The 12,784-nt window shown below is 26.3% G+C and overlaps 1 protein-coding gene across 1 annotated transcript in view; it reads left to right on the top strand.

Annotated features, from left to right (window-relative positions):
• LOC101235972 (probable voltage-dependent N-type calcium channel subunit alpha-1B) overlaps window positions 1–2,164 on the top strand; it is a 113,730-nt gene extending 111,566 nt beyond the window's left edge. Inside the window, exons 39-40 of the mRNA XM_065799728.1 lie at window positions 1,261–1,380; window positions 1,927–2,164. Of these exons, the coding sequence (XP_065655800.1) occupies window positions 1,261–1,364 (104 nt within the window). The 3' untranslated portion in view covers window positions 1,365–1,380; window positions 1,927–2,164. The remainder of the gene's footprint in view (window positions 1–1,260; window positions 1,381–1,926) is intronic.
• Window positions 2,165–12,784: the final 10,620 nt, after the last annotated feature.

Genomic DNA, 12,784 nt, shown 5'->3' with positions numbered 1-12,784 from the left:
AAAGATATTTTGGTAAAATTTATTCTGTAATTATTTTAATTTTCAGTTGGGATTTTTTCGATGATTTTTTAATAAATAGAGAAATCGGTGATCTTTGATTCTTTTATCGTTGCAAAATAGAGTTTAAAAACCTTATGTGCAGATAATCTTTTTAAACTGTAAATTAGATGTGCAGAAAAACACGACCGCCATCAAGCTCATCGCAGATGGCGGTCATGTTATTTTAACCGTTGAAAAAAACGGAAATAAAGAAAGAAAATCAAAAATTGTCAATTGTTAAATAAAAGAATTCAAAAATATCAAAAAAATGAAGAGTAAAAAAAAACAAGTCATATTATAAACAAAGAAACACTTAAAAAGTAAATACTTAAAATTAACACTTAAAAAAACTAACAAAAGAAAATTCGAACATCTATTTGCAACTAAGTCGCTACCAACTTTTCTACACCTTTTTTTTCGCCAAAAATATCAACAACAAAAATTATTTTTTTATTTTGTCGAAGTTTTTGTGTTTGCATTTTCGCTTTGTAGTTTTTGCTTTGTAGTTTTTGCTTTCATTTTGTAGTTTTTGTGTTATGCCTTTTCGTTTGCGTAAAGCTTGTTATTATTTGTGCTGTTGTTGCTAATTATTTTTATTGTTGTTCGCTGTTTTTCTATTTTACTAATTTTTCTACAACTTTTTTTTTCGCCAAAATAACTAAAGATTGTTTTTATTTTTAATTTAATTTTTTGATTTAATGTAGAAGTTTTTGTTTTTGCATTTTCGTTTTGTAGTTTTTGTGTTTTGCCTTTTCGTAAGCGTTAAGTTTGTTTTTATTTGTGCTGTTGTTGCTTATTGTTTTTATTTTTGTTCGCTGTTGTTATTAATTGAGTGTTTTCTTTTTTTTTTGTCTTATTATTTAATTTATTATAGCTTTATCGTCATTATTATTATTTTTAAATAAATTTAATTTATACATGCTTTTATTTATTATTATTTTGTTTGTTTATTTTATTTAGGTGTCATTCCAATGACTAGTTTTCAACTATATGAGTGACACCTAATCTAATTTTGTAAAATGATAAAAAACTTGTAATTTTTCAATTTTTGGTTAAATAAATGGATTAAAAAAAAAATCTGTTAAAAAGAGTTGCTTATAGAAAATAAATGTTAAGGACACAAAATGATTATATGAAAAATAACTTAATCTTAGAGTTTTAACGTTCTGTTTTAGATAATACTAAAACAAACTAAATTTTCGAATTTTTGTTTGAAAATAGATTCTGCACACATGACTATTGCGAAAATTTTCTCTGCAAAACTTATTTTGGAAAACTATAAAGCTATTTGCAAAAAAAAATCTATCATGAGAAAAAAAAGATAAAACCGTGACCAATCAGGTAAATATTTTTCTTGTAGCAGTTTATTTAATTGTAGTTATTTCCCATCACTATTTTTTCTCAATAAAGAACTGAATAATAGTTAATAATTCAATTAATTGTACATAATTCAAGTTTTTCTACAACCGTAATTGAATCACCAATCGGAAGAAGCAAATAAACATCACTTTTTGACATATTCGCATTTTTACATTCCTTAGATGTAGAGCTCACTAATTAAGCTCTTTCTTTGAAAATAATATTTAGGCCTTTTTATAATTTAAACCATTTTTTCGAACTCACTATTAAGCTCTACGTCTAAAGAATGTAAAAATGTAGAAAAGTAAATATGTCAAAAAAGTGGTGTTTATTCCCTTCTTCTGATTGGTTCGATTTTTCTTTTTATTAATCAACTTATAAACTCTGTCATAACTTCTTCTATCCAAAATGTTGGTTTTATTTCAATTTAAAAATATTTATTTTTTGTATTAGAAAAGCAAAACATAGTTGTGTTTTAGTAACTTGTTTTTTAAACTTTTTGTGCGTATAAAGTTTACTTTTTTATAGAATAATGAATGGTTTGGCAAAACTGGTTTGATCTTATAAACTCTATTCAACAGCATCAAAATTTGCACATTTATAAAGTGCACATTCATAAAGTTTGCACATTTTTTTGAAAAAAATAACGACTTAGTCAACATACAAATGTAAACTTTTTATAATTAAGTTTTAAAAAAAACATAAAATATTTTTTTAAATGTTGTATAATTTAGTACGTATAAAAAGAATTCTTTAGAACTGTTTATTTCTGCATTTTTAAAAAATCGGTTTTTAAAGGGGTAAAAATAAGTGAGATCAAAAAAATTTTTTTTGAGCTCACTTGTTTTTATAGTCTTTTAAGAGAAACTTATTTTCATGCCTATGTCATGAAATAAATTAACCCCCATAATAAATTAACTGTCGTAGCGCAAAAAACCCGGGGAGTTAATATATTTCAAAATAAATCAACTCCCTTGAAATAAATTAACCCCTGTCGGCGAAACAAGTTAATTGCCCATAATATTTTAACTCCCTTGGAACAACAACTTAAACGAATTACGAAAAAAGTTTATTTCAACTTGATGTTTTCCTGTTTGTTTTTAAATCTGTTAATTTGCTATTGATATGGATATATAACAGTAGCACTATATATATTTTAAGCGTTCTTAAATATTTATACATTTGATATATATGTATATGTATAATATACATTGTATATACATATATATCGAATACTACTATCTATCTTCTATCTTATTGCTCTGTTATTTTAAGATCATTGAGCACTCTATTTTATAGAATACATTTAAAATTATTGTCAAATATATATATATATATATATATATATATATATATATATATATATATATATATATATATATATATATATATATATATATATATATATATATATATTTGACAATAATTTTAAATGTATTCTATAAAATAGAGTGCTCAATGATCTTAAAATAACAGAGCAATAAGATAGAAGATAGATAGTAGTATTCGATATATATGTAAACACATCAACACAATAACATACAATTACAACGAGAAAGGATTGTGTGAGTTTCAGAGAATTATCTCCACTTCTATCAGCAAGAAGTGTATCATTAAAGATTAAAGAAAAGATATACACTATGTGAGTCCAGATTATAATGATGCATAGCAGTGAAACATGCAATAAAGGTGATGCCCATCTGATGTCCACCATTTGGAAAGAATTGAAAAGTATATAAATTATGTTAGTCGGCAATTCTACTGTTACTTACGGGACATTTTGATTTTTGTAAAGTCACATTTTTAGATATATATTTTTGTTTTAAAAGATAAGATGTTTATATATTGATTAGATGTTTATATATGAATTATGTCAAAATTACTTATTTGTTTTCCTGTATATTGAAATTTTGTTCAATTATTATAAGTTTAGGAATTATAGTTGATTATATGTTGTGTCACTTACGGGACGCAAATAAACATTGCATTAAACATTGCATGTTTTCAGTTGAGTATTTTAAGCCAAATATTTAACCAACATAGACTGGCTACTTAAATTAAATTAAGTAGTTATTATTCTGCAAAAAATTATTCAAAAGATTGTTTTAGCTTGTTGTGGACTCAAAGGATAAATGACAATAAGTGAATTATTAGTTTTTAACTTTTTATTAACTAAAACAATAAGAAGAAATATTAATATAACAGCAGTAATAATGTTCAATTTCATCACATTCTCCCCAAAATCTTTATGTTTTAAGTCAATTGTTCAAAGATCTAACCGATTTGGAGCCGTGCACTTTCAAGTTGATTGTCTTGGTAAAATATCATTTTCAACCTTATTGGACATGGCAGGTAGAGACTCACTGGATGTCGTAGGAAGATCCAATGACATAGTCTCATCTGGTTTTTGTAACTGTTGTGTAATCTCATCTGGTTCTTGTAACAGATGTACAGTAGATTGTTCCGATGAGCTTAGATTCGCTGTTTCCAAGTTAACTGTAGGTGAGTCTTAGGTTCGTACCTGGTGTGCAGTAGATTTTGTAACAAGTATGTAGTAGATTGTTCCGATGAGCTTAAATTCGGTGTTTCCAAGTTAACTGTAAATGAGTTCTAAGTTTGAAACTGGCATGTAGTCTCATCTGGTTCTTGTAACAGGTGTGCAGTAGATTTGACAGTTGCTTATAACAGACTTCATAGTATTTATTGAGAATGGAAGGTTACAAAAAGCAATCATTCTGGTAACAACCGGTGGCATAACGAATTGTGTAAAGACAATCGAGTAGATAAGCTCATTGCTGAAGGGTATATACAACTAAAAGTATCAGGTGCAATATTGTCTATTCCTTTTTGGTAAACAGTCTCAAAGCTGTAACAAGAAACTATATGACGCCGTTGATATATTTTATCATTCTTGATTTTACTCGTATTATTCTTATTAAACATAAACAATACAGATTGTAGATCAGTTGAAAGCTTGAAATGCTTCCCAGTTAGTAAATGGTACTAATGTGAACAGATTCTATAATAGCACATGCCTCTTTTTCAATAGGAAGATGCTTCAGCTTGGATCAATATAACAATTGCACAAAAAAAAAGCAACTGGTCTGCCATTTTGATTAAGAAATCCTGTGATAGATGTATCAGATGCATGGGTTTCTAATGGTTCATTCTCATTAATATAACACAATAAGCTGGAAATTTATATCTAGGATGCACAGAGTTTCCACAAAAGAAGCAAACTTTTTTGAGGAGTTGTTACTGTTAGGAATGGCAACAGATGTGTTGAGAATTTCTGTATTCTCATTAGAAACAGATGCTGTAAAAGTAGGATTTTGGTAAACTGAGGATGGGTAATTTTCAGAATACTTTTGAGCAGATTCGTAAGTTTTAGCTTTGTCAAACATAATCTTTAGTGTCATGTCACAATTTTTGAGAAGTCGTTGTTTGATTTCATTAGAAGTTATACCACTGATAGAGGAGTCACGAGTTGCTTCTTCTTGGTATTGTAATTGAGTAACTGCTTTAAAGTTACAATCTTTGGCAAGTATTTTAAGTGCTTGGATGTACTTAAAAAAGGGAAAGAAAGTCAGTTAAAATTCTAAGTTTGATAATGTTTTTTTGAGATAACACATCTAAAAAATATTCAAAAGTTTATTTCCTTTTTCATTTTCACTGTATTCTTTAGGTAAACCATTGAAAATAATTTTTTGCATATTTAATGATTTCACTTTTATTTGATTGTTAGTGTCTTTGAGAGAATTAAGCAATTGGTCTTTAGATTCTTCAGAGTTACATACTAGGACAAGATTACCTGATTTATTATGATATATCTATATATGATATATTTATTATGATATATCTGTATATGATATATTTATTATAACATATCTATATTATGATATTTATATATATATATATATATATATATATATATATATATATATATATATATATATATATATATATATATATATATATATATATATATATACATATATATATATATATATATATATATATATATATATATATATATATATATATATATATATATATATATATATATATCTTTAAAAGCCATTTCTTGTTATACAATATGTTTATAAATATATAAATTGATTTTAATAAAAAAGGCAGCGTATAACTATTTTTTAAATATTTCTTTCGAAATAGATTAACTGGGGAGTTAAAATGTTTTCACCGAGAGTTAACTTTTCGGGGAGTTACTTTATTTCGAGTCACCTGCATTTAAAAATCAATTCCTTATTAATCAATTCCAATTGTTTATTAGATTAAAAATAAATTTTTAATCTAATAAACATTCTTGGCTTGCATGTGCAATTATTTCAAATTTTTCATCTAGATATAATATGCATTTTTTGAAAATGTTATTATACGCAAGTGCTGTTTTTAGGACTCAATATTAAATCATCAATTTTTTTATCTTTCAATTCCCGCATGTAATTTGACAGCACTTTTGAATACTTTTTATTTTTAAAGGATTACATATGATTGGCAAAAATTTAGTAATTTTTGAAGAAAACTTATATTTGATATTTTCAAGGTTTTAATTAGGTATTTATAATAAATTAAATACTTAATTTTTTTTATCACTCAGTTGCAGGGGAGTTTTGCATTATACGCTGTACATACACCTCGGACACGTTAACTCGTATGTGTGTATGGCCGAGAGGTTAATTCGAGCGACTTTAAGTGTCGGAGGCCGTTGATCGAATTTTAGACTATTCATAAATTTACTTTTTATTTTTGAGAGTCATAATTTATTTTTTATTTTCCAAAGTCATAATTTATTTTGTTTTTGAAAATTTGTTTTATGGCGAATCAAATAAAAATAAACTTTACTTTAGGCGGACGTTTTCAGGCACCCTTCTTTAGTAAGTCCGTTAAAAACAAGTCTTTCTCAAGATAAGTAATATTGAAAACAAAGCCTGAAACCTAGAGCCGGGGTTAGGCTGCCCCACATACCCGATGGGGAGGGGGGGTCCGGCAAATTTAGGAGTCCATTTACAAATTTAAGGAGCTTTTTTCATTTAGCAATACCTTGCGGAATTTTTTTTTTTGGAATGAGATGGGGGGGAGGGGGAGTCAGAATATTAACTTTTATATTTTGTATTTTTTACATATATTTTTTTATTATTATTAAGTTGTTAATTATTCAAAAACATTTAGTTATTACCAAATACTTCTTAATTATGATAAATTTGAAAAACGAACATTACTAAGGAATTTTGTTTTAATTAGTACTTACGTTCTTTTAAATTAAACACTTGCGTGTAAAGTTTTCGTCCTCGTGTTTTATTTGTCGTGGAATTTTGTTTGTCAGAACAATTTGGATATTATATTTCTCAGAAAAACTTGTAATTATAGTATTTCTTTACTTTCCATATTAAAAACTCACTTTTTAACTCTTTCTCTGTTAGACAAGCCTTGAATCCTTTCAAAAGAACAACAGTTTATTGCCAAAAATTTATTTTCTTTTTTATCTTTTAGCTTATTCAATGAATTTTATAACCCTTCCAACAGTAGATATAGGAATTTTAGAAGCTTTTGAGACTTGTTTGTAATTCCATGATAGATTTTCTTCATGAGTGTGCAAGATTTTTTTCCAATTTTCAAATTGCTTTGAAGGTGTTTTAATAAATTATAATTTGATTTTCTTTTTTTTATGTTTTTTGACAACTACTATCATTTCTAATTGTTTGCGATCTCATGCTTTCATACAAAATAATTTATTCGAGGCCCAGAGTAAGTTTACTAGATCAGATTGAAAACATTTCTATCAATAACTTAATTAATTTTACTCAATTTTTTAATGGTGTCTTTATTAGGGCTTCACAAGTTTAAAATAAAATATGATTGTTTAAAGTATAATATATAACTTCCTTATAAATATATCAGGTAGTTCTCCGTTATAATACATCAGCCTTTACAAATGAGCACGTTAAGTCATTAAAAGTAAATGTTAGGTTCTATAACTTTAGACAATCTCCGTCGAATTTAAAAAAAAAAGAGACATAATCAAGACAAACAAACAAAGTAAATTATAATTTTATCATTAACGTTTTTTGAATCAAGGTGTTATTGTATTTATACATAAAAACTGTGGGTAAATATAAATTTTATATGTTTTCATTATTTTATTATTTATGAAACTAGCTCTAAGACCTAACGGTCTTGTTGTCACAAAGTAAAGTGGAAAATCACTTTATTAGGAAGTTCACTCCTTCTCATATAGTTAATACTTTTAGTTTATAGCAATTAGAGTATCTTTTAAAAATCAAATTGATTTGTTTTAAAAGTAGATTTTTTCTTGCGATTTTTTATGACATAAAGTACATATATTACATTTTTTATGACATAAAGTACAATAATAAATTTTTTAACCACATTGAAAAAGAGTTTATTTGCCTTAAACTAGGGTTGTCATTTTCCGGTCATTTATGGAGAAACTTATTTTTAAATAAGATTTGTACCGAGTCCTCCTACATAAAAATCTATTTCAAAGTTCACGTTAGAAAAAAGTTGTTTGATGTCACTATTTGAATTAAACCTTGCAAATATATACACTTAGTTCTGCAGGTTCTTTGTTAATTAGATATTTTCATAAGTTTTATTTATGATTCTGACGTGTTTTTTGTTTTTGTTGAAAAAATGATCAACCGTTTTAAATGATTTTGATAAACTAATAAACAATCCAAAAGTGAAGTTGTTATTATCAAAGCTGTTAAACAGTATTTTCAAAATCCAAACTGTTCAGTGTAAAATCAGATTCTATTATAAAATAGGCGTTCAAAAATTTTTGAGAATACAAAATTGTTGATAATGGTCTGAAGTTAAATAACAATAAATATCAGTCTTACTGATAATCTTTGAGGCAATAGGGTAAGACGGAGCGAAATTTATTTTTTTCAATTTTTTAATTCAAGTGTCCTTACGGTCTTATCACAGGTGTGATCGCATGCTCTAGAGCATCGCGGAAGAGCATTTGAAAGAAAGTTCACGCCTCCATCCTTACAGATGTTATAAAACTTGCCCAGAGGTGACAGAGTTTTTTCATTTCGCTACAGTTGCTAATTGTTATTTTTATATTACAGTTAGGATTATTATTAGTGGGTAGTATTCCACTGGTGAAAGTTGTAATGCTTAATTAATTTGCGATACTTCAGGTTAAATAGTTAGTATTTTTTTAAATTTAATAAAGTTGGGGATGGAAAACGTGTTTAGATCACGTGATCAGATGAGTTAGACATTTTAATTTTTATTAATAATTTTTTTTATTTCAACCTAAAAATGCGTTCGAAGGTAAGAAATCATTTTTATTAAAACAAACATACTGATAAAATATTATTGCTCTATGGCTGGCTCTATTTCAAAATGTTCCTCATCTTCACCTGTCTTCTCCAATAGTTGCGTTTAGTTTGTTTTTTTCCCAACATATCGTGAGTTACAGAACATGTTTTTTTTTTTAAATCGATATTGTTAACTGTACATTGTTTACTGTGATTAGTTTTCTTGAGTAGATCTTTATAAAAGGATTTATATTTCTCAATTCAAACTTATTCAGAACATGATTCAAGCATAATTTCAAACCAAGTTGCTGAAATAGATATGACGTAAAACGTGTAGTTTATATCGCTTTAAAAATCAAAATTTTGGTTTTAATATTTAGATGTAATATAGAAGAAGTATTAGTTTCTTTTGTGACTCTAAATTTATAAGAATCTTCATAAAAATTATCTTTGAAATTCTTTAAATTAATATGTTTAAACTAAGACTCTTGACTAGTTTTTCTAACCTAATGTTTTAGCGTGAGGAACCTTTATCAATTAATCAGATGAGCTCTGTAAAATGAGCTTTGTAAAACCAAAAAGTTCAAATACAACAAAATAGAATTAATATATTATTTCAAAACCACAGTCTTACTGCTACAGTATTAAAATATAGTTTAAAGTTAGCTCCATATACAAAAATACAAAAAAGCAAAAGTGAATAATATAACAAAAAAAAATACTAAAAAAATATCACAGCAGGTAGCTCCTATCAGGGATAGAGAAAAAGAGTAAAATAAGGATGTAGAGACACAGTCGTCTTTAGCTTTAGTTGGCCCCCTGGCATTTCTAAAATATTGGTCTCTAGGCATAGAATAGAATAGTATAGCTACCTATATCTTTGACTCGATTTAAATTATTAGAATATCAAAACAATTGCTTAGTAAAAAAAACTAATTTAAAAATGTTAAGGTTTAAACACTTTTTGGCACCATTTATTTTCAGCATTTCACTTTTAATGTGAAAGATTAAAAGTGCCAACCCAATTGTTGAACGTAAAGCGCTCTTGTTCTTCTTTAATGTGCTGAATGACTGCTCTCCTAAACAGTTTGTCGAGGCGGAACTTAAACACATTTGCAGTTTCCACTACTTATGACAAAATTCAAAAAATTTTAGTTCTTTATATTATAATTCTTAATTCTGTATTCTCAATCGTAACAATTGAAAACGTTATAATTTTGAATATTTTTTTTTTGCATGCTTTTATTTTTCCTTTGTGTTTATTTATTATTGAAGATTAATTTCAGAATTTATTATTTTTATTTTTTTTGTATCTCTATTTGACAAAATTTTTAATGAAAAGTTTTTAATGACTATATTATTTACAGATTATTAGGGGCTTGAAAATAAGACTATTTTGTCTTCTTCTTCCTCTTGCCACCGCCATTTGCGTATTTTACAATAGACGAAAATTGTAATTATTTTTAACGGCAAATTTAATAAATCAATTTAAATTTTTTTAATTTAAAACAAAACAGACTTATTTGTTGTGTTTTATCGAATTATTTAAACTAACCAATAAAAAGATGTTGGAGTTTTTCGTTTTTTTTTTTTTTTTTGCAATTAACACTCAAACCGTCATGCATCATTGCTTGTTTTGCTAAAAAAATGCTTAAATTACAAAAAAATCAAAAAATAATTTTTTGCATTTGCTATTTTTCCAAAACTTTAGAAAACTTTTAATTTAAACTTATTTTAATAGTTTCAACAACTTTTTTGTAGGAATGGCCTTTCCTTCGCTGAAGCCTCCCGGCAAATACCCATGAGACCATGGGTAAAAGCGGCACTTGGTAGAGATTCCGTTGCGATGTCTCAAACTTCATTATACTGCATATAATTTATATTATTACTTCTAATATTACAAGACTATTAGCATCGATTCAGTATTATCTCATCACCGATTTAATATTAATCTAATAATACAAAACCATTAGCACCTATCGCGGCAATTTTCAGAATATTAAATGTAAAGAATATTAAAAACCTTAAATTAAAAATTTCCAAAGGAAGAATAAATAAATCCTCTTCTCTAAAATATAAAGAGTCAACAGCTGGTCAAAAATATATCTCGAATATAATCTAGGGCTCTGTCTACATAATTTTTATAGACATAATCTTAACTCGCTATAATATTCACTATACTATTCAAAAGAAGAAATAAAAGAAGAAATAAAAGAAGAAATAAAAGAAGAAATAAAAGAAGAAGAAGAAATAAAAGCAAAATAATTGAACTGTATTACCTGGGGAATAAAAAAAATCATCAAAACAAAAAAACTCTACATTAAATATTAAAAAAATAGAAGTGAGGATAATATCTCAAAGTATAAGCAATTCAAAAATACATTAAAAAAAGTCTAAATAGTTATTTTATTTAAAACAAATTGAAAACTATATACCAAAAGAGATACCAAAAAAACTTGGGATATCATAAAAAAGTTATTTGGTAAAAGTAAAACTCAAACAAATTATCCTCATAAATGAAAAAGAGTTTAATGTGATTAAAAAAGCTAAATAATACAAACTTAATTTTTACCCTTGTTTAATTTTTTGGCCATGACATAAGGTGTTAGAATAAAATATTAATTATTAAAACGATTAGCAGAACATTCTAATTCAAAAATTTATAAGGAGCTAACTATCATCCAATCATCCTATCATTCAATCATCCTATCATCCTATCAGTCTTCTCTCTATTATTTCTAACATCATGTCTTGAGTTTAATTGTTTTCTGACATTCAATGCAGGTTTTTGTCCTCTCGTTCTACAGTTGCCTTAATAACTGGTATAACAAAAAGGTTCTATCATTAAAAAAACAAAAAGGTTCTATCATTAAAAAAACAAAAAGGTTCTATCATTAAAAAAACAAAAAGGTTCTATCATTAAAAAAACAAAAAGGTTCTATCATTAAAAAAACAAAAAGGTTCTATCATTAAAAAAACAAAAAGGTTCTATCATTAAAAAAACAAAAAGGTTCTATCATTAAAAAAACAAAAAGGTTCTATCATTAAAAAAACAAAAAGGTTCTATCATTAAAAAAACAAAAAGGTTCTATCATTAAAAAAACAAAAAGGTTCTATCATTAAAAAAACAAAAAGGTTCTATCATTAAAAAAACAAAAAGGTTCTATCATTAAAAAAACAAAAAGGTTCTATCATTAGATGGTAGCGCAGAAGTTAAAGCTATTGCTCTTGATATATCTAAAGATTTTGATAAATTTTGGCATGCTAGTCTTTTTCATAAACTTGCTTCATATGGTGTATATCTGCGAAATTTTTGAGATAATTAAAATTTTTTTTGAGATAATTAAAAAAAATCCTTTGTAAAAAAACTTTCTATTCGACTTTTTTTCAAAATTGGGGTAACAAAAGTGTTTTGTTATGTTAACACATCTAAAATCAAAATAAATATTTCACTACGAGACCTCCCGAAAATAATCTGGTTTTTACGAAGCAGGAGGGGATATTAATCTGGTTTTTACGAAGCAGGAAGGGTCATAAATTTAAGTTACTGTGCAGATTATTTTACCACTATAACTCAAATATATATTTAAGAAACAATCCTCTAATGATCTTTTTTAAATTTTATACTGTTTACATCAATTGAACTTGTCATTTCAAAAAAGACTAAAACTTTTAACAGTTAGTTCATAATTTAAAATTAAAAATTTCTGTATGGTTTATGTTTTTTTATAACAAATAAACTTTACAAAATTATACATTTTTTATTTATCTACTCCTATGTTCTGTCTTTTAGTTTAACTTCTTTACCACCATTGATATAATTTTTTTAAAAAGAAGCATTTTTTTTTGATTTTGAAAAGTTTTAATAAATGGACTTGTATTCTTTTCCGTCTATTAGCCAATATACTCAATGTTTCGTCTATTAGCCAATATACTCATATCAGATTTTCATATTCCGTATTTCCGGTATCCATATGCCATAAAATGTAAAGATAGGCGCAGCGGAGTGTACGTACATTGACTGACTTAAATAGAAATAGACGCAGTGATTGTACATACATCGACTGTGGGTTGAG

Source organism: Hydra vulgaris, chromosome 06 (genome assembly GCF_038396675.1).
Source record: "Hydra vulgaris chromosome 06, alternate assembly HydraT2T_AEP".
Lineage (NCBI taxonomy): Eukaryota > Metazoa > Cnidaria > Hydrozoa > Anthoathecata > Hydridae > Hydra > Hydra vulgaris.
Note: the sequence above shows the minus strand (reverse complement) of the source record. Positions and strands in the feature narration are given on the sequence as shown.